This window comes from Peromyscus leucopus, chromosome 13, assembly GCF_004664715.2.
Source record: "Peromyscus leucopus breed LL Stock chromosome 13, UCI_PerLeu_2.1, whole genome shotgun sequence".
NCBI classification, from domain to species: domain Eukaryota; kingdom Metazoa; phylum Chordata; class Mammalia; order Rodentia; family Cricetidae; genus Peromyscus; species Peromyscus leucopus.
The window spans coordinates 19603913-19629686 of NC_051074.1; the positions used below are offsets into that span (position 1 = coordinate 19603913).

Genomic DNA, 25774 nt, shown 5'->3' on the forward strand with positions numbered 1-25774 from the left:
GGCTGGTTAAGCTTTTAGGTTTTGAGCAGCGCAGTTCAGCTGAGAGCCATTGGGATGAGGACACAGAAGCTTCCAGTCTGAGGAAACAAGATCAGCTGAGAAGTTGGCCAGGTGAAGTTAGCCATGGCTTGTTCTATCTCTCTGATCGTCCAGCATTTCACCCCAATACCTGGCCGGGTTTGATTTTATTAATAAGAACTTTTAAGATTCCTGCTACAGGAGTTGACTTGAGTTCTTTCTAAACTACATCTCCTGGTTGGAAGTTATTAGCTGACAATGGGAGAAAACAAAACAACACCAACAACCCACTGCCTTTCTTTATTTAAAACTTATTATTATTATTATTATTTTTGTTTTCATTGTCTCAGGATTTTCTTTTGGCTTCCTCTTTCTGAGTCTGTTCTAATGAATACAATCTTGACCGTGGCCTTGAAGTGCCACGTGTCCCAGTCATTAGTGTGACACAGCAGGGCCGAGTGGGTAAGAGGATTATTGGTGCCTGGGCTGAGGCGGAATACTAAACAGCAGATGCACCTGGGAGACACCAGCTGGAAACCTAAACCTTTACAAAAACGAAACGCACTTACTAGTCTGCTTCCCAGTGTCCTTGTGGAGCCTCTGCAGTAAACACAACACTGAGAAGGAGAACCTTCCTACCCCCAAAGCAATTAACATAAGGGGAAAGACACAGTAACAGAGACCAAAATTCATGAGATGTTTGGTCCTTTAACTTTCCTATAAGTGAAGGTTTTACTAAGTACCCATGCTGGCTTCCACCTCTTCATCCTGCTCCGGTGTCCCTAGTCCTGGGATTACATGAGTATGCCGCTGTGCCCTGCTTGGCCTTTAATCCTTTAAATTGTCAGTTGAGAAATACAGTCTATACCCTTGGCTATATGTCCTCAAATGATGTCCTCCAAATGAAGACTGTATTTGATAAATTAGTGCTTTTTAGTGTCTGCCTTTGTGAAGACCCTGAGTATAATTCTTGTTTTGCTTCATATATAATGGGAGTGAAATGGTGACTGATGGATGACTTCTCTTTAAAAAATACAATATAATTGGAAAGCTACCGAGTCTGCTGGTGATTCTTTTTAATAACAAAAAATGGGCAATGGGCTACTGAATAACAACTTTTAACAGTCCCTCAGAGAGCTGAGCAAATGAGGAAGCCTCTATGAGCCCGTTCAGGAAGTGGGAGTCTTTTAAAAGAGAAGGCAGGTCTTGGACTACTGCATCTTGTGTTACGCTGTATGAGCAGATGGCTCCCAACGAGGTTCTGACAAACTTGTTAGGACTGTGTTTAGGCTCATGGGACAGATTAGAAGTAGAAGAGCCCAGCCCTCAGAGTGGGGCAACAGTATCTACCCAGTGCTCCCCTCTTTCCCTCCCTACCTCTCCTCACCTCCTCTTTCCTTTCTTCTTTTCCTTCTCTGTTTTTTTTTTTTTTTTTAATCTTTGTTGTTTTTCTGTTGCTTTGATAAAATACCACCACCAAGGCAAGTTACAGAAGGAAGGGCCTTGTAGCACATTGGGCTGTGACCCCTAGCTCAGTGGGTACTTGAGTTTGAAAGATGTCTCCTTAGTGATGTGAATAAGGGACTGGACTGGCCATTGATTCAAACTAATATTGCAACTAATCCAAGTCCTGCTCAGTGACTATTACTATATCTCCAAAAGTTTGACAGCAAGAGCAGTGAATAGATGTGCTCAGTAAATAGATAGCAGAGAACCTTGATAGCAGGTGTGACAGTAGTCACTGGAAGCTGAGGGCTCACATCTTGAAGCACAGACGTGAAGCAGAGAGTGAACTAGAAACAGCCCAGGTCTTTTATATTCTCAAAGCCCACCTCCAGTGACATACTTCCTCCAGCAGGGCCACACCTACCCAGCCTCTGCAAACTGCGCCACCAGCTGGGGACCAAGTATTCAGATGCCTAAGAGACTATGGTAGACATTTATCATTCTAACCTCCACACAGGGTAATGCTATGTAACTGGCTGTACTATGTAAGGCAGGTAAAGCCACAAACTCATGGTGATACTCTTGCCTCAGCCTCATGGACTGAGATTACAGGCATCAGCCACCATACCCACGCTGTCACTTCCTATTTAAGGGGTTTGATTCACTGTGTGAAGAATGCGACCAGAGAAGGACACAGAGACAACCCAAATGGATTTCTCCCAACACTAAGAAGGTGAGGTGGTATAAGCAAGTGAGGGTGGTTTTTTGTTGGTTTTTATGTTTCTCTGAGGCTGCTGGTCTCAAGCAATGGAACTGAGCATCTTGCATTTGCTACACTCAGTTCCTTCCCCAAAGTTGCTTCTCTGCAATGAATTCTTAAGACTTTGTATCAAATGGGGCTGTGACCCCTCACTTAGTGGGTACTTGAGTTTGAAAGATGTCTTCTTAGTGATGTGAATAAGGGACTGGTCATTGATTCAAACTAAAATTGCAACTAATCCAGGTCCTGCTTAGTGACTATTACTATTTTTTTAGAAGTTTGACAGCAAGAACAGTAGATAGTTGTCCTCTTTTCTCTAGGTAAATATTGAATTCAGACTCCTTTTCTTTTATGCAAGTTTCCTGGCATATAATGCAAGAATATCTGACATCCTAAAAAGACTTGTAGCTCATTATTTATAACATAGACAGACAAGAGATGACCCAGATAGTGAAATGGCCAGATGGTGCGTTCAGTGTAGCTGTTACAAAAAGACCAACGGATCCAATGCAAAGATGGACAATGGTGTAAAGAGATGGAGCATTTCAGCAGCAGTATGTTGCTATAAAAATAGCATTGCTAGAAAGTACATTAGATGGGATTCATTAGATGAGCTTGTTAATAATAGATCAGACACAGAAGGGAAGATGAGGGAGAGTAAGGCCTGCTGCCGGAGGCTTGGAACAGAGACTGGATCAGAAGGAGCGAGTGGAAAAGTAGAGCAGTGTTTGCCATCATCAGTTTCGACCAAATGGTCTAATGCTGGAGCTGAAGAAGGGAAAGAGGGGCAGTGAGGCCAGAGGACATCTCAACAGTGAGCTGGTGTGTTCCAGTAGCTTCAGGCTGCAGCTTCACCTCTGTCTCTGTATATAAATATATGATTATATTTATTCATATCATAGTCAATTATAAGAGGGAAGAAAACCATTATGTGTAAGGGAGAAATTGTATGTATTATAGCTGACCTCTCACTGGAAACAATGAAAATCAGAAGAGAGTGTGCTGTAAAAACCCATCTTAACATTGCAGTTTATTTAGTGAACTTATCTTATTCCTGTGTTGTTGATTGTCTTTGGTCTTTTGGGGCACCTGCCACCCCAGCTCCCAAATAAATCACACACGGAGACTTATTCTTAATTATAAATGCCAGCCTTAGCTTGGCTTGTTTCTTGCCAGCTTTTCTTAACTTTAAATTTTGCCTCTGAGCTTTTTCCTTTCCTTACTTCTGTATACCTTTTTTTCTCTCACTCCATTGCTGGTTATGTAGCTGGGTGTCTGTGTGACTGGCCCCTGAAGTCCTTCTCCTTCCTCTCTCATTCCTTCTTTTTTTCTCCCAGTTTTCTCCTTCTATATATTCTCTCTGCCTGCCACCCTCGCCTATCCTTTCTCCTGCCTTGCTATTGGTCATTTAGATCTTTATTAGACCATCAGTTGTTTTAAACAGGCACAGTAACACAGCTTCATAGAGTTAAACAAATGCATTATAAACAAAAGTAACACACTTTAAAATAATACTCTACAACATTCCTGTCATCAAGAAACAGAATGAGCATTGATGGGGATGTGGAGATGTTGGAAGTTTGATATTCTCAAAGCACTATTATAGTGAATACGCAGATCCCCAAAGGAATTACTTCCTCCTGATCCCTGCATCAGTCCTCAGCCCCAACCTTTTTGTTTGTTCTTTTTTCTTCACAGATTTCTCTGACTCCTCACTCACTGGAATGATGGATTTTGATTGGCTAATCTTGGTGGAAAAATTAGTCTCCTGCTGAGCCATGAGAACTTAACACATTCTGTCTCCTCCTCCTTCTAGAGTGGTCAGCAGTTTTGTCTGGTTTGCTTATTTGTTTATTGGGCAGTGAGTGAACCCAGAATCTTGTGCATGAGCTATATCCCCAGCCTTAGTCACTATGGAAAATAGTTGCTCAAAAAGTTGAACAGGACGGATGAGGATGCTAGAGGGATAGCTTAGTAGTTTAGAACATTCACTGGTCTTGAGTAGGACTTGGGTTTTGTTCCCAGTATCCACATGACAGTTCACAACTGTTTCCAATTCAAGTTCAAGAAGAACTGATACCCCCTGCTGAGTTCTCCCAGGTCCTGCATGCATGTGGTGCAGGTAAACTCAGGCAGGTATACACATTCATATAAAAAAACAAATAAATATTTTTGAAAGTTAAACATGGGATTACAATTCCATTTCTAAATATATGCTTAAGAGAGTTGAACACAGATATTGAAACTAGTACATGTGCACACATGTTCCAAGCATTCCCACTCACAAGTGAAAAGATGTGAACAGACCATATACCTCTTTGGGAAAACACATGTGCAACATCTGCAGGAATTTCCATGTGGTGATCTTTAATTTAAAACTTTATATCAACCAGGCAGTAGTGGCACACACCTTTAATCCCAGCACTGAGGAGAAAGAGGCAGGTGGATCTCTGTGAGTTCAAGACCAGCCTGGTCTACAGAGTGAATTCCAGGACAGCCAAGGCTACACATAGAACACCTGTCTTGAACCCCCCCACCCCTAAACTTTTTATTTCGTTTTTTCTTTAATTCTTTTTTTTTTTTTTTTTTAAGATTTATTTATTTATTATGTATACAGTGTTCTGTTTGCATGTGTCCCTGCAGGCCAGAAGAGGGCACCAGATCTCATTATAGATGGTTGTGAGCCACCATGTGGTTGCTGGGAATTGAACTCAGGACCTTTGGAAGAGCAAGCAGTGCTCTTAACCTCTGAGCCATCTCTCTAGCCCCTCTTTAATTCTTTTTGATAAGGTTATTCTAACCTGATGGAGACAATTTCTTAAGTGGGTAATGCTAGAGAGTAGGTGAAGTTGATAAAGTGCTTGATTGCACATATGGGATTTACACAACATGGCTACTCTTGAGTTCAATTCTGTGTTCCTCAGTTCATTGTTACTGTAAGGAAAGTAGAAGAACTGACTGCTTTATTATGCCCCTTCATTGTTTTCAAAACAAAAGCTTGGTTATACTGAGTCTAGACAAGTTAAGTCATAATAATTATATTTTTTTTCAAAAAGCAAAACCACACAGAACAAAGTCCCTCAGCACTGCTGTGGCACCAGGAAGGTGTTCCTCAAAAGGGGGGTGGAAATGCACCTCACACTTCTGGGTCATTTCCAGATAGTGTCTTGTGGGAAGGAGGTGTGACTGTGCCAAGCACAGATGAAGTTTCTGTGATACTGCCAGAGCAAGAGCAACCCTCATCCCAACTGTGGACTCTGAGTGACAGTGCTGTGTCCCTCTGGGCTAAGTCAGTGGATGTGGGGAGTCCGCATGTGGAGAAAGAGCAATATGGTCATCTGTTTCTACCTTACTGTGATGATGATGATGATGATGATGATGATGATGATGATGATGATTAGGGATTTTGGTTACACATTTAGGGAAACACTGTAGCACTTGAACTGTATCTGGGTGTTAAGTAGGAGGGGAGCTTGTTACAGCCACCTTCTTTGCTCTGATTTACCCAGGGGCATCATCTTGTGCAGCCGGCATAGACTTAAGAAAGCAAGAAAAATGATGTAACATTTTACAGCCTAGCTCTTAGTGCCCCGAGCACTGTTATTTTACAATGACGTCTTTTTAAAATCACCAGACTTTCCCTTTATACATTTGTGGCTTAATATAGTTTTTCAGGGTATAAAGATACTTGACTTTAGCAAGTGGGCTGTGTTTCTTTTAATAAGTGTCCTTAATATGCAAACATCAGAGGACAACAGAGCATCCTCAACTTGGTGACTGGGCATGAGTCCTCAGCACCTTCAGTTAGAACCAGATCATCCTGAATCTCTCTTAATACTTAAGGTCTAATCCCTGTTGAAACGAAAATCATCTATTCTTCGTTCTTCCAAGAAAAAAAAATCAACATCTGTAAAAGATTGAGTTATTTTTGAGTGCATTCCTTTTAAAAAGGGATGCGCTGATATTAACAGTATTTCTTATACATTACGGAGTCGTTGTCAGCATTGACTTTCTCAGGCAATCTTCCTTGCCACATCCCTGAAAATTTCATGGCTGCTTTGCTTAAGAAGTGCCTAAGATATTTGGCTCTCAGCCTGTCCTTCTGAGAATAGCTGTCTTCATCTTTTTCTCTATTCTTCAGGCTCCAGGTTTGACTGTTCCTCCAGGGCAGGCTGTTTCTTCAAAGAATGTCCTGAGATTGGGCTTGTTTACAGAAGTCCGTCTCCAGGAAATAACATTGGATTATTAAAACATTGTTTTAATGATTCATTATGGATAAAAATGTGTGCCCATAGCCATTTGGAAAGTTGACTCCTCCCCCATGCCTGCGTGAGGGCCTCTGGCCATGGAAGAGGACTGGCCTTTGTGGGCAGTGTCTGTGGCTGCCGATGTTCTTGCACTTTATTGGAATTGGTGCAGTGCAGGAGGGAGGGAGTCTGGTTAGCAGGGTCTTTTCTAGTCCAGAGCCTTCCCTCCAACTGCTGGGGAGGCTGAGAACAGACTAGTCACCTGGATGGATGTCCAGTCTTAGTCCCTTCCAGTGGGGGAGCTTTTTCTTTCCCACCATAGCACGTCCTCGAGGGCCTTGCTTGGAGAAGTGCTGGATGCTTTAGTGAGGCTTGTCCTCACTCTGCAGCAGAGAGGGAGGTGTCCATTGGAGCGGCCTCATTGTTCTCACTCTTTGTGCTGCTGCTCACGCTTAGCCGGCCACAGACAGCGCTCCTGCTGCCGAGCTTGAGTCACGGTCAAGAGTTGGTTGAAACCCAGGAAGTTACGACTAAGCTTTAGGAAGTTTAGGTATTGTTTCCTGTAGTGGCTGAAGATACCAGTCATGGGTGATAGCAGGTAAATTTAGAATCAATATGGAGTAGTCTAGTTTCATATGTATGTGAATACAGATGTATAGATGCAGTTAGGCATGGTGTCTGTGGTGATTGATTTAGAAGGTAACCTCTAGCTTGAATTTTTAAGAGTAACTATTCATTTCTTTGACATAAAGTCAACAGTGAAACGTGTGGATGGGTGGGTGGGGGTGTCTTATCAAGATCTGATTTAATTTATTTATTTAATTTCACACTATTAAAAACTATTTTAAACGGGATGGGAAACTCATTGTGCATGTGGAACTTGGCGGTCAAGGTTGTTTTTTCTCATTAGACTCTTCATAACATGAGGTGCTTCTTCACACTCTCCTGTTTTCCTCCACTGCCTCCCTCCACTGGGAGGAGTTGTCACTTTGCCAGATGATCTGTTCCCTGTGTCTTCTGTGGAGCAAACCCTGTATCTTGTCCCCACTTGAGGTGGATGAATGAACTCACCACTACCCCCTCCAGCAGCCTGGCTCATCATGCCTTCACCATATCTACTGGAAATAAAAGAGTTTTCCATCTTTATTTTCTTTTAAATAGCCATTTAATTCTTGCCTATAGAAATCAGCTGTCAATAAATTCAGGACAGTCTGCAGTGTTATTAGGTAGACTGTAATTTAAAGATGATATTGAGTCTTACATAGACAGGGCTTGGCAAATGAATTTGGTATTTTACTCCTAGAATTCTGGGCACCAAGTAAGCAGAAGCTGGCTAGGATATTTTGTAAATCCTATTTGCATTTTGACTACTCATCCTTCAATCGTAAGGTGGGATTACTGTGATTATTAATGTGTTTTCAGATCAGTCTATCTAAATAGTGCCTTTAACCAATTGTCCCCTTGTACCTTGTCAGGAAAGTGGGTTTTGAAGTCAACTTCGTCTCACAGCTATATTTACTTACCAGATAATTCTAACCTGTGATGTAGTTCTAGTATTACCCTCTTGAGGAAATGTTCAAGAGTTTTAATGAAGGGTTTGCTTTTCTAGGGTGGGATGCCCAAAGCCTAACTGGGCATCCCAGTTTACCACATGAATACATACAATTATTTCACATATAGAGAATGCTTTCTATACTTAAAATTCTCCCCTGATTTTTTTAACTTTATTTGAAGAAAAATTGTAGTTTTGGGGTCTGCTGTCTCTGTAGTTTCCAGTTGTATCTTCTGATGCTCTCACATGGGAAGAACTCTTCCTCTGGTATGTGCGTGTCTTAAGAGCACTGGCCAGAGGGAAAGCGCACAGGAGAAGTGCCTGCTGCCTTCCTGTGACGCTGCCGTCGCCATACAGTTACCTTAGCACTTCCGTGACATCTTTCTGTCAGTGGCTGCAGCAACAAGGTGCCTTCTCCAGCTGCTCCGAGCAGATCCGGGAAGGAAGAGGAGAAAAGGCGAGTTTCTCTGGAGAGTAGCAGACCAGCCACCACAGTATTGTCCAGAGTGTGTGCTCAGTACTGTCCTGCATACAGCATGCCTGCTGGACTTCCCAGTAGTCTGCCATAGTTCCTTTTTGAAATCGGATTTACTTCTGCAGACATCTGAAGCATCAGAAATAGATTTAAAAGCCAACAACAAAATATTCGCATACAGACCATTTGAGGATGAGGAAGACAGACATGCGTTGTCAAAGGTCGCTAGATTCTTGTGTTTCAATGCTTTTTCTCTCAGGCCTTCTAGCATGATTTTTATTATTTTTATTCTTGTCTTTTAAATCTCTGTCTCATGGTTGGGTTAAAGCTATAGAACAACTCCTCGCATTCCCAAGGGGATCATCATTTGTGCTGTAGGAATGATGTGTTTCTCTCGAAGTATATTATATTAAATATGTGTATGCTCAAAGTACCAACTTCTGCTCCCTTGTAGGTCTAAGCAAGGTTTGTATTTTTTTTCAGTCTTATACATGATCAAATTGGTGTACAAATGGTGATTTACATGGAATCCTAAGTTAGTATAGTACTGTTGAAAAAGGAGAAATTACCTGTCCTATTAGAAGATCATCCTAAGTTGTTTCCAGTGATTAATATTTAAGTTCATAGACTAGTTAGAACTATTTCCCTGCTGCTCTTAGCAAAAGTAAAAGCGGTGTTAGTGTACAGGGGAGAGGGACACGCTGATGTTCAGAAACTAACAGTGGGTTCTGGAACAGACGGGGAGGGAGGAAGAGCTAACACTGAGCTTCCTGCTGGGAGGAAACGGTAGAGATACACCCAGTCCTCTGTTCTCTGCCCACTACTGGCCAGCAGCTGGAACATGACGCGGTTCTGGACTACAGGCCAGCTCTTCCACACAGACCCATGCGCTCTTCCCAACCCTTCTTCTCTGTATTTTCTTTGCCTTTGAAGTCTTCTTTTCTATACTCACTCTCCATTCATTTGCAGTGGTCAAGAGGACCTGAAGATTGGAAAATTGACAAGGTTGTGTTTACTCTGTTGTGATGTGTGATATTGAGAAATACACCTGACTGGCTTCTGAGAGGGTCCTGCCCCCCCCCCCTCCAGCTGGTTCCCTGGCCTGCCTGCCTTTGGTCACTGCCTTTGTGACCATGATGATCAGTGAGGCCTTTGGAGACTTGACTTACACGGGATTCATGATTACGTGATTCATACAGCTCTTTTCCTAAATCAAGACATTTATTGAGGGACCAGAAGAGCAGAATTCTATAAGTTTATATGCATTAGTTATGCCAGGAAGTTTATATTTGACAGTTAGAAAACTGAGCTATGAACAAATACCTAAAAATGTAAACACTCAATGGTTTGCTGCTGGTGATGGCTGCTTGTTATTCCTTCTAGGAGCGAAAAGAGAGGCTATCCAAATTTGAATCTATTCGTCATTCAATTGCTGGAATAATTAGGTCTCCAAAATCGGCTCTGGGCTCATCAACAGTAAGTAGGATTAACTTTGTGCTCCTCCAGTCATCACAGTCTCTCTTCTTTCAGGGTGTGTATGTTTATGCTCACAAACAGCAAAACCAGAGCGGATTCAACTCTCTCTGTGCATTGGATCTGTTTACATTTGAATATAGTAGACCCCCAAGTACAATTTTTATTATAAGGATGGAAATAGCGTTTTTGCAATGGACCTTCCTTATTGTCTGTGGACATTGGATGCTGGAAACGGGGTACTGTTGAACCATTTCTACAAGCATTTTCTATACATAGTCCACTGTCATAGTTTACTAGGCATAGTAAGATACTAGCTATAGGAAATATTTGTACAAGCAAAAGAATTCCCACAGCATAGTATGATCAAGGCTGTGTAAAGGCTTTTTCAAAATATACCTCTAACTTCTAATGAAGATGTGGGATGATGTGAGGCCATGCTGGGGTGTACTAACTGAAATTGCTGGGGTAAACATGGGTAAAAGGAACCAGCATGGTAGAGATTTCTTGTGCTGCATGTATATAATTACAGGGCTTTTCGTGTATTTGAGACCTCACTAGAGGAACAGAATAAACACTGTGTTTAGGGCAACAACACTTTTATAATAGCTATTACTGTGTGTGGGTTCTTAAAATGTGTTAGTTGTGAAGAAATTTAATAATAAAAGTAATCTGTTTGATAGATTAATCATTGAAATTTCAGTTTGGTGTGTCATGGTGGAGCACAGTAGAGTTCTGTCTTTAACATGTGTGTTCAAGCACGAAATGTCCTGAACAACCACTTGGAGTGTGCTCTAGTGTTACCTGCTGTCTGCCCACTCTGTCCGACTCAGCTCTGGAGTTTGAATGTGAATGAGGTTGTTGCACCATAGGCCTGGGAGTCCAAAGGGAGTAGGTATTTAGAGATGACTTAGTCAGAGTTTAAAATGTTTTGATTATGTTAAATGTTTTTTCTTATACAGGAAAGCCCTTGCCACATTAGCACACGGTTAGTTTTCTTGTGATGGACTCAATAGAACATAAAATTCATGTTTTTATATGTTCACCAAGAGGTTTCAGAGTTTTCACTGTGTTGTGCAACCATAATTACCACAGGATGCTGGAATGGTTTAGGCCCCCCGAAACGGTACTCCACGCCTATTAGAAGACAGCCTCAGTCTCCACTTGCCTCATCTCCTGATACCTCACATCCTTGTGACTGTGCCTCTTGCAGGGCCTTTCACATGCACAGAGTCACATAGCAATAGGCTTTGAGGTTTAGTTTCATTCTATTACTATAATATTTTTAAGGTTCATTCATGTTGTACCATGTGGTAATCTTTAATTCTTTTTAAGACTGATTACTATTTCATTGCTTAGATTTATATACTGTTTGTCTCTTCATCATCTGATAAAATCTTAGTTTTATCATCATATGATAAACTCTACTTTGGGACTTGTATGAAGAATGTTACCATGGAAATTTTTCATTTTTCTGTGAATATGAGTTAATTTTTCTTTGCTATATACCTAACAGTAGAATTACTGAGGCATACAGGAATTCTAAATTCAAGTTTTTAAGAGTCTGCTTTCCACATTGGCGGCAATATTTGCATTTCTAATAACAATGTATGTCTGAAAGTTACTATTTCCTTACAAAATTAACAATGCTTACTGTTTTCCTGGTTTTATTTTATTTTATTGTTTTGTTTTAATTGCAGGCATCCAGTGACTGTGGTTTGTCATTGTCCTTTTAATTTGATTTTTTTATTTAAAAAATTTTATTTTTATTTTTATTTAATGTGCATTAGTGTTTTGCCTGCATGTAAGGCTGTACGAGGGTACGGGGTCCCCTAGAACTGGAGTTAAAGACAGCTGCTGTGTGGGTGGTGGGAATTGAACCTGGGTTCTGTGGAAGAGCAGTGAGTGTTCTTAACTAATGAGCCATCTCTCCAGCCTCTCCCTTTGAAAATAACTTATTTATTCTTATTTTATATGAATTGGTGTTTTGCCTTCATGTATGTTTGTGTGAGCGTGTCAAATCCCCTGCAACTGGAGTAACAGACAGTTGTGAGCTGCCATGTGGGTGCTGGGAATTGAACTGGGTGCTCCGGAAGAACAGCCAGTGCTCTTAACCTCTGAGCCATCTCTCCAGCCCCTTGAATTTTTCTAATGACTAATTAGTATTTTTCATGTGCTAATTGGCTATTTATGTATTCTTTAGAGATAATTATATTTAACAGTCTTTGCATGCTTAAAATTTTTTGTCTGCTTTTTTGACAGTCTGCAGATTGAACCCAGGTTTGCATGTATGCATGCTAAGCACCCTATCAGTGAACTCTACCCTCAGCTGTAAGCTTGGTTTTTGTAGGTGTTGAGTTGCATGAGCTTTAAATTGTTTTGGGGAAACAAGTTCCTTTAGCATACATGTAATATACAAATGTTTTTTTCTTAGCCTATAAGTTTGCCTTTTTTTCGTTTTTTCTTGATAGTGTCACACGGTTTTTAATTTTGATGAACACTTTTTCCTTTTTGTGACATTGATGTCATATGTGGAAAGCACTGCCCATCTCAGATGATGCTGGCAAATGCTCACCTTTGTCTCCTTCTCAGACCCTCACATATGCCTTGAGACATGGAGTTGCTTTTCTGTGTGGAGTCGGGAAGAGGTCTGAATTCATTTTTCTCCTTTTGAAAGCATATTTGTTTACAATATTTAGAAATCAGCAATTATGAATCACTGTTTCTTTATTTAAAAATTTTAATGGGGGGTGGGGGATAGGTTTCGAGACAGGATTTCTCTGTGTAATAGCCCTGGCTGTTTTTAAAATTTAATTTTAAAGTTTAAATTTTTAAAATTGAATTTTAGATAAAATAAAGCAAATATATATAGGGAATGATTAAATTACTCATAATAGTGCTTTTAACTGTCATAGCTGTTAGTCTTCATGTTTTTAACCGAATGATTAAATTATGAATATGCCTTTAAGAAGGTCCAGTGGGACATTTGGGTCTTGGTGGAAGGAATGACACGAGGTAAAAAACTAGCTGAGATGGCTAACTGTATATTGTATCTGCTATGTCAGATAGTGCGATCCATTGTGCTCAGGGTCACATTATCACATCTCTTTTTTTTTTTTTTTTTCCCTCCTGGAGCTGAGGACCAAACCCAGGGCCTTGCACTTGCTACTGAGCTGAATCCCCAACCCCAACATTTTAACATCTTATATCATCTCCCAGCAAGTGCTTTTTCAGCATATGAAGGGGGCCAAGGAACACATCACTCATGTCCCAGAGCCTGGGACCAGCTCCACACCCAGCATCTCTCCATCTTCCCAAGGCTGTCATTTTGCACTGAGAACTGTTTGTCAGGCCCTGCTTCTGAAGCCAAAGGCAGAGGTGTTGGGCAGTGTTAGCAGCATTTCCTCCAGCCTCCTGGCAATCATAAGGGTTCATTTGAGTTGGAAAGCTTTCAGACCACACTGAAATTACTGAGAGCTGTTCCAACCATATCAGGAATATCGCCCTTTCTCCAAGGCTTCTTTTATATAGACTTGGTCACATGCGTGACTGAGCAACCCCCTTGTTCCATGTCATAGCCACTTGAGAACTGGTATTATTCCTTTGGTCTATATAATGTCCCTCTAATTATAGGACTCTTTGAAAAAAAAATGTTATTTAAAATCAGATTCTTCCAAGCCTTGGTTCCAATTACTGTTACTTAATCCAAAACATTTTTGTTTAAAGAACAAAAGGTTTAAATTAGTCTACCCTGTTTCTTTAAAACTCATTTACTGTATTGACATGGGTATTATTTTAATTTTAAGAACCTTTGAGCTGGGCATGATTCCAGCACTTGGGAGGCAGAGCCAGGTGAATCTCTTGAGTTTGAGGCCAGCCTGGTCTACAAAGCAAGTTCCAGGACAGCCAGGACTATTACACAGAGAAACCCCATCTTGAGGGAATGAGGGGGAACCTTTGAATTAGAATTTGAACATAAAATAAATGTGCTTATTTTTATATAGAATCATTTGTTTACATTTTTCTTGAAAGCTATATTATAGCTATGTTTCAGGGGTTTATCAGTTATGATAACAGTATTATGATATGTGCCTCCCACCATCAAAATTGGGGAGTATTGATTGCTCTCATGTACTTTTCAGTGTTCATCTTTGTGTCTAGAAGAGTAATCTTGTTATTCCCTTAACAAGACAAAATTAAATAATATACATTCTAAACATCAGTTGTCTTCTATTATTCTTAAGGTCTTAATTTACTTTTTTCAGTTTTAAAGTGTTAAAAAGTAACAAGGAAATATAACGTTTTTGTATTATTACAGCCATATGCTAATTTCTTCCACATGGTCACATTCAGGAAAATCAAATTTATCTCTGAGTTGCAAGTTTTGAATTACTTGTATTATACATAATTTTCAAGAAGGGCTTATTGGGGTTAATTTCGTGCAGTTTTTAGTGTCTGAAACCCAATCTGTTCTTTCATGTATAAGTTTAAATGTTTAAAATAAGAAACAGATTTTGTCACACTTCCTGTATTCTACACTGAAGTATGCCTACAAGGTGATTTTTGCACTGATCTCCTTACATTTTCAGTTGAAATGTGTGATAAGAAGTTGCCAGTAACTACTGGTGAAAACTTGCTGTCATTGATATTGGGGCATATTTATAAATAAAATATATTTGTTTTCTTAAACACAAAATACAAAGTACAAAACATTTATTCTCTCGATGATCCCCCCCAAACATATTTCATCTTCAAATCTACCAATAACTCCTTCCGTGTTAGTTGACCTCTTCAGTGGTACAGATTAATGAAGGCTATCTTCAGAATTAGTTTTCATTTACTGCCTACTTATCATAAAGTTCCTAATACTAGCCTATAAATCCTCATATTTGTATGTTTGCCTTTTATTTATCTTCTTAGTCAGCTTTCCTTTTCTAGGACAAAGTGCATGAGATAAATGACTATGAGGAGCAAAGGCTAATTTGGGCTCCTTGGTGGAAGGACGTACTCAGCTCTTACCAGCCACGAAGGAGTGTGTGTGTGTGTGGGTTCTTTCCAAGGACATGCTACCATACTCCAAAATACATACGTGCTACCATACCCCAGCAGTACAGGGCAGTTTAGTTCTTGTGGTTGAACAGAACACAACAGAACTTCCTTGTGGACATAACATGTCTGATTTCATCTACCCCTAAGTTCAGGATTTTCAGGGCAGTGTGGCTAGCTCTTGCTTATCTCCACTCTTTGGGTTGAGTGTGTACTCCTAAAACAGTAGGCGACTTCTCTTCTCTCTGTTTCCTAGCTTGTAGTCGTCCCCACACGTGTTGCCCCCACACTGCTCATTGTTCCTGATGCCCTTGCACCCAGGGCTCCCTCTGCCATGGCAGAGCAGTGGCTTAGCAGAGGATAGAGGAGTTAGTGGGAAGAGCTCAGCCAGGCACTCCAGGCGGAAGCCCAGACCCACTCCTACCTACTGTTAGGTACAGTGCACAGCCTGAGTGGTCTAGAGTTCACTAATTCAACAAATGAAACATGTTTAATGTGTTTGTGATGAATTTCTCTGAAAATGCTTTTTATATTCCTTCTGATTGATGAATATTATTGCATAGATTTATTTTATGATAAGGGCAATAAGAGTAGGACTGTTAACCTTAAATGCTAATGCTCCTGTGCATGGTAGAAAGTATTGAAAGCTATGCATTTGTGCTAAACCTCAGCCCCGGTACTCCAGGGGACATTTTCTTTAATAATTGTGAAAATGTCAGATTCACCATTTGATTTTTAATTGGCTGATGAAGGCAGAGCATATGTAAGAAGTATTTTTACTTGCAGTGAATTTTATTAGGGCAAAATAAGATTTTATTTTTCTAACTTGGTTTTTAAAACATTTGTTCAGCTCTCTGACATGACCTCTATGAGTGAGAAGCCCCTGGCGGAGCATGACTGGTACCATGGCGCAATCCCCAGGATAGAGGCCCAAGAGCTACTGAGGCAGCAAGGAGACTTCTTGGTGCGCGAGAGCCATGGGAAACCCGGTGAATATGTCCTTTCTGTGTACTCAGATGGGCAGAGGAGACACTTCATCATACAGTTTGTCGATGTACGTTCCCAGGCTAGTTCACATGTGATTATTGATGGAATCCATTTTGGTATGCTTGAAATGTAATGGTGGATGGTTGATGAGAAATGCTTGACACACAATAAGTTTAACAATTGAATTTTTCAGCTTGGCGGTGGTGGCGCGCGCCTTTAACCCCAGCACTCAGGAGGCAGAGGCAGGCAGATTTCTGTGATTTCGAGGCCAGCCTGGGCTACAGAATGAGTTCCAGGAAAGGCTCCAAAGCTACACAGAGAAAAACCTGTCGCAAAAAAACAAAACAAACAAACAATTGAATTTTTCCTCATTTCCATAAATATGATGCTCCAAAATGGATTAAAATATTAAATCTTAACGAAAAATATCATATTTAAAAATCAATAAAATTAAACTTAAATGTAAATATCTAAAATGTTGAATTTGAGTATTAACGTATTTTTAAATTAAAAGTAATGTAAATGCTGTGTATTTTCTTCCTGTAGTAAAATTCAAGATTACGAGACGTGTACTTTTGAGGGCACCTCTTGAACTAGTTTCAAGCTATCATCTATTTTATTGACTAATGTGAATGAAATTCTTTAATTCAAGATGGTGAATTTAATGATTCAATATTATTGATCTTTTTCTGTTTTTTCTATAATACCTATTGGTATTAATAAGCAATAATAGAAAATGATAAAGAAATATGAACAGCATATTCACATTATTTATCCTAAGGCTAATTTATTTTTTGAGATTTAGAATTGCTGACCTGCTTTCTTTTAAAACGTGGTGTATGGTCATTGTGTGTGTTTGTGATGTGTGTGTGTGGGGGGGCTGGTGCTGCGGCACGCATGCAGGGGGTCAGATGGCAACTCTCAGATGTTATTCCTCTCCTCCTCCCTCTGCATGGGTTGTGGGCAATCAAACTCAGGTCTCCAGGCTCTTGCAGCAAATGCATTTACCCACTGCACCAACACGCAGGCACCGAGTATCGAAAACCACTCCCTGTTAATGTTGTCTTTATTAAGCACTAAAGAGCTGAATAGCAATTTTGACATTTCTGCTTTTACTGATTGAGAAATTTATAATGGCAATTTCTTTGGCAGATGGAAGAATTGTTGCCTGTTTTTCTTATTTTCACTCCATTACTTCAAGTGGCTTGCATTTGAAAATGCCTGTCCACAGGATTTAAGTTTCTGTTGAGGCACAAGAATAATATTAATTACCTTACAGAAAGATTAAGCCATGATCAGAAGCAGAACCTATAGGATTTTAGGGATTTAGTAACTTGTATACATATCAGTTTGAACTTAGGGTTGACTGAACCATGAAGTTTAGATTAACAGGCAATGATAAATTCAAAATAAAATGATACATATTTTAAAATAAAACTTTGGTGAAAATCTTCCTATAATGGCATTGTTTATTCTCTTATTCATTCATTCAGGAAATATTTATTCAGTATTATGTGAGGCCTAAACATATGAGTCAGCAACAACAAAAAATTACAGGTGATACTTAGCATGTGAAATTTAGTAGGTAGATAAATATATAAAAGAGATACTAATAAATCGTAAAGGAAAGATAGACTGTAACATAATAAGAGCAGAATTCAGTACCAGCATTTGTTAGTGACCAGATAATCTAACTAGAAAATCAACAAAAGGAACAAAGGAGTGAGCAATGGACCTAAGACATTTTTAGAACATTGCAGCTAGCAACAGTTGTTTCAGCATTCTTCTCAACTGCACACTGAGCATTTTCCAGAACAAACCATATGTTGGGTTACAAAAAAAAAAAAATAGCAACTAAAAAAAAATCAAAATGTCTTTTCTGACCACTGTGGAATAAATCTAGATATGAACAATAGGTAAAACCCTGGAAACAGCATTAGATACATGGAAATCAAATACTCTTGAAGAAACAAATCACTGAAAACATTAAATGAGAAATATAAGATTCATGAGGTAAATAGAAATGGAAATACATTAAAACTTATAGACTTTGACAAACACCATTCTCAAAGGAAAATTCTCAAAGGAAAACCCTTAGCAACCAGTGCCAACATTCAAAAAGTAATAGCAAGATTTTAGCTGGAGTGCTTGGGGTGCTTCCTAAGGAACTAGAAAAAGAAGAACCAAATCAGTAGAAGGCAATGTTACACGTCAGAGCAGGGGTGCATGAAATACTTGAGAAATACAAAAAGACAAATGTAGTATGATAGCTTTTGGAAAGGATAAACTTAATAAGCTTTTAACTAAATGAAGAACAATGCTCAGTATCAGAGATGAGGGTAAGAGATTGCAGCTGACACCACCAGAGAACAACGGAGCATCCGAAAGGCCTGGGAACAAGTCTAACAACACGTGGAAAGTACCAGAGTGCTGGTGAGATCACTCAGCTGCTCAAGGCACTTAACACCAAGCCTTTGGATTCACATGCTGGAAAGAGTACTGACTCCTGGAAATTGGCCTCTGCCTCACAATGGAACGGTGCCCTTCTCCAAACATGAATAAAAAAAAGAGTCTAGAAGAGCAGATAAATTCTGTGGTATACAGGTTCCCAAATTTGAATAATACATATGAAACCCCCCCACCCCCACCCCCCGGTTGTTTTAGACAGTCTTACTATGTAACTCAGACTAGCCATGAACTTGGGATTTTTCTATCTCCAACTCCATAGTGCTGGAATTAGAGCTGTGGCCTACCATACTGGCCTAGAAATCTAAAACATAGACTAATAAAGAGCTCTGAGATTGAATCAGTAATAAATGATTACATTTATTAAAAATGACAATAAAATAATTTTGTTAGTAAAATTACTGTTGTATCACTTTTTCAAAGTAATCAAAGAAAAGCCTAACACTTGATACATTCCTTATAAGATCTACAAATATTTAAAGAACTAGGACCAGTTTTCTCAAAGTATTAAAAAATTGAAAAAGAAGGAATCCTTAAAAACTTATGCAAACCTATAACAGAAAAGGAACGATCTCAGAAGAAATTTATAGGCCAATACTGCTTATGAACATAGACATAAAATGTTAAATAAAATGCTAGGAAACTACATTTCATGGCACATTATAAAAGATCATTCACTGTGATCAAACGATTCATTCCTGAGATGCAAGAATGCTTCAGTGAAAAATAGCTGATGTATTAACAGAGTCAAACACAAAAAAACATAGGGAAATTTAAATAGGCACTTAGAAAGCATTTTACAAAATTCAAAATTCATTCATGGTATAATACCCGACACAATTCAGGGTGGAAAGACTACTGTAACTCAGGAAAGTCGTTTATGACAAACCCACAGCGATTGCCATACGGAATGGAGAAATAATGGAAAGCATCCTTCTGAAGTCTAGAACAAGGCAAGGATGTCCAGTGTCATTGCCTTTTGTCAACACAGTACTATGAGTCCTCGCCAGACCAATTGGCAGGAGAAAAAAAAAAATCAAGGGAATCCAGAATATTGAAGAAAAAAGCAAACTGCCCTTGTTAAAAGGTGAACTGGTCTCATGCACAGTGAATTCTAAAAAGACTTAACAAAAAAACTGTTGGGACTAATAAATTCTATAAAACCAAGGATCCAAAATTAGCATTCAGAACACATTTGCATTTCTGCATGTGCTTGGTCTTAGTTGAAAGGCTGAGACAAAGTGATCATATTTCTATATGCTGAGAAAGCTACCTGACTCCCCCCCCAAAAATGAAAATAACAATCCCACTTTGAACAGCTATAAACACTAGCTACAAATTTAACGGAGAAGTGAAAGGAAAACTATAAAACATGGATGAAGAATACTGAAAAACATACAAGTAAATACAAAGATACCCTGTATGTATGGAAAAGTCAATATAGTTAAAATGTCCCCATATGGTATGCAGACTCATCAACAAAGAATTACAATAAATAATCTCAAAGTTTGTAAGAGACTATAGATAAACCCGAATAGCCAAAACAATCTTGAGCAAGCAGCTGGTGGCATCATAACCAAACCCAGAAATGTACAAGGAAGTTGTCATCAAAGGACATTAAAAACAGAAAGAACTGTATTTCAGTGAGCAAAATAGAGAGGCAGAAACCAACCCACACATTGTGACCAGCTGATTTTTGACAGAGCCAAGAATTCACAATGGCTCTGTTAGGGAAGTGGTGTTGGGGAAATTAGATGACCGTATGCATAAGAGTGAAACCACTTTCTATCATCATTACAGATATCAAATAAAAATCTAGTAAAGCTTACACATGAAATCATGACTCATGAAACTACTAGAGGAAACCTGAGGAAATGCTTTAAGATACTGACCTTTGAAGTGGTTTTTTTGATACGTCTCTAAATATGGCCAACAAAACCTTGTTTGCTGCATTCATGTCAAACTAGAAAGGCCTCTGCATTGAAAAGAAGCCATCAGCAGAGTAAAGAGGCAGTTTAACAGAGTCAAGAAAGCCTCTGCAAACTGTACAGCTGAAGGGGTTATTTCCACAGTACATAAGGAATTCAAGTAGCTCAATAGCACAAAACCAAATAAACCAATTTAAAAAAAAAGAATGGTCTGAATAGACTTTAGAGCAATTTTCTATTTTTTTTTATAAAATTTATTAAGAATATAATCACATCACTTTCCCCCTTCCCTTTCTTCCCTCCAGACCTTTCCAAGTCTCCTTCCATGTTGCCTCCGTTCTCAAATCGATGGCCTCTTTTCCCCCATTGTCATCATTTTACATGTATATATCTTTGTGTGTGCACAGATATGTAAACACAACCTGCTAAGTCTTGTTGGTGTCTGTGTGTATATGGTTTGGGGGCTGACCCCTTTCTAATGGACGGCCTTTTAGAGGGCTCATCCCTGGGAGTGGCTCATCTCCCCTCAGCCGTCACTCATTGCCTGGGGTTCCTTGTCCCGGGGTGTGACCCCATGAGTCTCCCCCTTTCACAGTAGCATTTCTTCAATAGATTTTTTTTTTCTTAGAAGAAATACAAATGGCAACAGACATTCACGAAAGATGTTCAACATCTCTAACCCTATAAATTAAAACCACTGAAGCAGCCTCAGTTCCTGTGAGAGTGTCTGTTTTTCAAAAGACAAATGAAGCAAAGGCTGTAAGGAAATGAAGAAACGTCTGTATCTTTGTGGGGAATGTTAATTAGCATAACCATTGTGGAGCTTCCTCGGAAACCTGAGCACAGAATGACATGATCCAGAAACCCCATTCCTTGGATCATATGAGTAACTGAAATGGACCTGTAAAAAAGATGCTTCTCCATTGTTTACCCTGCGCTATTCAGAGTAGTGAGAGTGTGAAATCAACCTAAATGTCCAGTAGCTGGATAAAGAAAAGATGGCGTTGTGTGTGCACCATGGCATACTGTTCAGCCACTAAAACCTTTGAAATCCTGCCATAGCCAACAGCATGGGTGTGCTGGAGTCGTGTTATTATGTGTAACAATTCAAGGAGAAGACGCTTGCTGTGTGGCAGCCCAGAGTTGAGTCGTCACTACAGAAGCTGAAAGAGAAGGGACAGGGAGAGCACGAGAGGCCAGTCAACAGGCCCAGTGGTCCAGTGTTACTCCTACAAATAGGAATAAGTCCTGGTTTCCATGACATGGCCACTAGAACATAATTAACAATAATACATTCTGCATGTCAAAATAGTTAGAATTTTGACGTACTCACCGTAACAAAATGAGCAAAGTTTAGAATGGTGGCTAGGCTACTTCCTGAGTAATTTGTTTCCTGACACAGCCGTGAATGAAAGCCTCACATTGTAGTTCATATATGCACAAAGCTTTGGGCAATAACATACTTTTTAAATTAAGAAAAGGAGAGAGAAGATATTGATCAAGTATCAAGTTCACTTTGAGGTGATTAAATCTCTGAATTACTTAGCTTTATTGCTGCAGTCTCTAGGCTCTTTAAAGCACATTTTAAATTCATGCTCTGAGACTTAATGTGCAATAAAAAGCCAACACATTTTTTGTATAACAGTTCTGAATTTGTGGCTCATCCTTGTGTAGTTGGAATTTTTTCCCATTATATAGTAATCATGAAGTCATCATTAGGACAGGGCAGTAACTACTCTGAGGTTTATAGCAGGGTTGATTTCAAGTTTCATTCTGTATGGGCTTCATTACTCATTACTTATTACTTATTATTAAACATTGTACTTTAATGTCTCATGCTCATGAGTGTGTGGACTTTCCTTTGTCCATTTGTAGACTGTCTTGTCTCCTTTACAACACTTACTGCATTTTGTGTCATTCACAGATGTCTATTTCTACAGCCTGTATATGCCACAGATTGTACTAGACCATAGGGCTATGACGCTGAGGAGAAAATGAACAAATGTGTTGCCTAATATGTCTGCACTCTAGAAGGGAGATAGATAATTTAAAAAAAAGGGGGGGGGGGAAATTGGGGCTGGAGAAATGGCTTCCAGAATACCCGAGAGTTGGATTCTCTCAGCATCCATGCTAAATGTCTCACAACCTATAACTCCAGCTTGAGGGAATCCAACACCCTTTTCTGATCTCTGTGGGTACACACACACACACACACACACACCTTTAAGAATAAGTAAAATATATGTGGTGATAGGGTCAGAAAGGTAATAGTCATATATTGTAAGGAGAATTATGTCAATAAGGAAAAGGAGGTGAGAAATTAAATTGGGGTGTGAAAGTGGAGATTGTATATTGTGTAGGTGGCCAGAGTTCACAGAAAAGTATTTAAACTTCACAGAAAAGGTATTTAATGAAAGCTGGGAAAAGAAGTCAGGAAAGGAGATATTACCTGTGGGGCTGTCTGTCTTATGAATTAATTCATGCAGCAAACCAACACAGCTCTCTGAGGAAGGAGTGCATATCATGTTTTAGAACAAGAAGGTAATGTCAGTGCTTGGAGACTAATGAGCCAAAGAGGAGGAGTGGAGGGAGATGAGGTAGACAGACAGTAGTGAGCTCAGATTAGCATACAAAGGAGTGATCCTTGGGGACACTAGACCCTAATTGCTGTGTTAAGAGGAAATTGGAAGAAAAGTGTAGAAATCATATATTTGTCTGCAATGTTTTTGGGGTTGGTGTTATTAGTGCACGCTGCACTTCTGGGACATTTTACATTTTCATCTCTACTGCACTGTGCCGTGGAACAGTGGAACATAGTCCCCCTCTCCAGTGGGGTTTTAGTCTGTGTTATCCCACTTCTTACTGTTTCTCTCATGTTCTCCTTCTCAGCCTAGAGCAGTCACTCCTGCTTTTCCTGCCTGGTTTTATAAAGTTGGAAAGTTGTATTTCTTTCTTTCTTTCTTTCTTTCTTTCTTTCTTTCTTTCTTTCTTTCTTTCTTTCTTTCTTTCTTTTTCTTTCTTTTCTTTTCTTTTCTTTTCTTTCTTTTTTTTTGGTTTTTCGAGACAGGGTTTCTCTGTGTAGCTTTGCACCTTTCCTGGAACTCACTTGGTAGCCCAGGCAGGCCTCGAACTCACAGAGATCTGCCTGGCTCTGCCTCCTGAGTACTGGGATTAAAGGCGTGCGCCACCACTGCCTGGCGGAAAGTTGTATTTCTTAATAGTTATCTTAAAATGCATATTAACATTTGTGTCTGTACACTTCCTGTGTGTTACAGTTAAGCCTAAGGAAGAACCACACAGAAGTTTTTAATGCATTGCATTGCAGTTTTGGCATTGAGAAGTGTGGTCAGTGGGCTACTTCTTTATTTACTGCTGCCCATTCTTACACCTAACTACTGGTCTGTTTAAATAGGAAAGCCAGGAACAACGTGGCTGTGGGAATATGCTCCTTATCTGGTGACAGAAAATGTGAATGTGCTAAGATAGGAGGCTGAAGAGATGGCTCAGCCATTAAGACAGTGTGCTATTCTTGTGAAGGACAACGTTCAGTTAGTCTCACAACCGCCTGTAAATCTAGCCAGCTCTGGTCTCCATGGGCATCCACACACATGGCGTATACTCACGTGGCACATATATTTAAAATAACAAAATAATTCCTCTAAAAAGGTGCTCTGAGCTTGCTGATTCTGAAGTCATTAGCACCAATACTCTTTATTTCTTTATCTTCATTTCTTGTGTGAATGATGTTTGGACCTTTATTTTTTTTATAGTCAACGTTGAAGTCCTGCTGTAGAAAAACCCATTAGATTAGTAAATAAGAAATGACTTTAGACATTAAGATATTTATTGTTTTACTAGGCTTCCTCAAACTTTTGACAGTGTTTTCGGCACTGAAAGTTGATTGAATGGAGCACACAGGCGGACACATGCAAACATCTTTCTTGTGCCTAAACTTGAGTGGGCACCTGTCTTGCTCGCTTGCTCATCACATTAATAAAGTGCAGTTCTGTTCTGGTAGCTTCTCTTGCCATAATAATGATGTGTCCTGTGTATTTTGAAAATTTTTCTGTCAAAAGATTTGGCAGTAGACTAGAGTTTCATTTTCCCGTCTACTTTTAATTTTCACTATCTAACAAGTGTGTAGTTGAGGGTTGTTGAATGTATTTGTGTCGCTGTGCACCGACGGCCCTCCTTAAATAGAACTGAACTCGTGGATGGAGATGCTCATTCTGAAACAGTGGCTCCTAATAATTCTGTTCTGTTGTTCTCCCTCCAGAATCTGTATCGATTTGAGGGCACTGGGTTTTCAAACATCCCTCAACTTATAGATCACCACTTCTCAACAAAACAGGTCATCACCAAGAAGTCTGGGGTGGTTCTGCTGAATCCGATTCCTAAGGTATGCCGCGCGCGCTCCTGTTTGTGTTTTTTTTTTTTTTTTAAAAGAATGCTCATTAGCGTTTCTCACACTGAAAAAAGTTTTTAAGTTGTGTTAACGTCAAAGACAAATCACTTCTGTGAATACCAGTAACTCCTGGCAGAGCTGAACTCCAGACCTCCTTTAATTTTACTAAGATCCATTGCCTTCCTTCCGAGGATTTGCTAGGCTACAAATGGTCTCATTTCTTCCTTTCCCACTTCATCTTGAGATGTGAGATTCATGCTTTGAAAGGGTCTAGCAAAAGATTTGAAGATGAACACATCAAAGAACATGTCTAACAATTAGGAGTTAAAAGTCAGAATTTTAGGTAGGAGTATGAGGTTTTCAGCACAGTGCAAGTTTGGGACAGCTTAAAGCTACGCTGCTCCTCTCAGAAAGCATAACTCTCCAGGCAGCCAGGTCATAGGTCACTTTAGGCCATTTTTACCCCTAAGATCTATCACAAAACAATTCTTGCATGTGCCGAGAGACGTGCGAGGTTAGGAACGGGCGTGTTGTAGGAACGGGCATGTTGGTGTGGTTCAGGTAGCACCCGAGGGACCTCGACGACAGTGCACCAGTGGTCTCGTTGAGCCTTTTAACACTTGGGTTGGGGATGGCAGGAGCCCTTTCCTTTGAGGGCTGTGCAGCATGAACAATGGTGTGGAAATGGGAAAGACGTTACAGTTGGTAGGTGACCTGTATCATTTGATTTTTATAGATCTAAGGGCAGCTTCTAATTGAAGTGACAGTCCCAAGAATGCTGATGTAATTGGAAAAATTTAAACGTTACGGTGTTTTTCCTTGTTAGCCTAGAAAACAGTGTCTGTTTAGAGTGGTCCATCTCATGACTTTATCATTAATATGTTAATAAAAAGTGACAGTGTTGTCCCTACAGTGTCGCCCTCCCCCCAATTTTCACTTCAAACTCATAACATCTAATTCCAGTTTGTTCT

The 25774-nt window shown here is 39.7% G+C and overlaps 1 protein-coding gene across 6 annotated transcripts in view; it reads left to right on the top strand.

The window, feature by feature from the left end:
- Positions 1-25774, top strand: part of Fer (FER tyrosine kinase) — a 373761-nt gene that overhangs the window by 168425 nt on the left and 179562 nt on the right. For 3 of the 6 annotated variants that reach the window (XM_037210166.1, XM_037210165.1, XM_037210164.1), the window contains exons 10-13: positions 2117-2197; positions 9882-9974; positions 15868-16071; positions 24675-24797. In XM_037210166.1, coding sequence (XP_037066061.1) covers positions 2117-2197; positions 9882-9974; positions 15868-16071; positions 24675-24797 — 501 coding nt within the window. The remainder of the gene's footprint in view (positions 1-2116; positions 2198-9881; positions 9975-15867; positions 16072-24674; positions 24798-25774) is intronic. The other 3 variants (XM_028873998.2, XM_028874002.2, XM_028874003.2) reach the window with 1 other exon arrangement.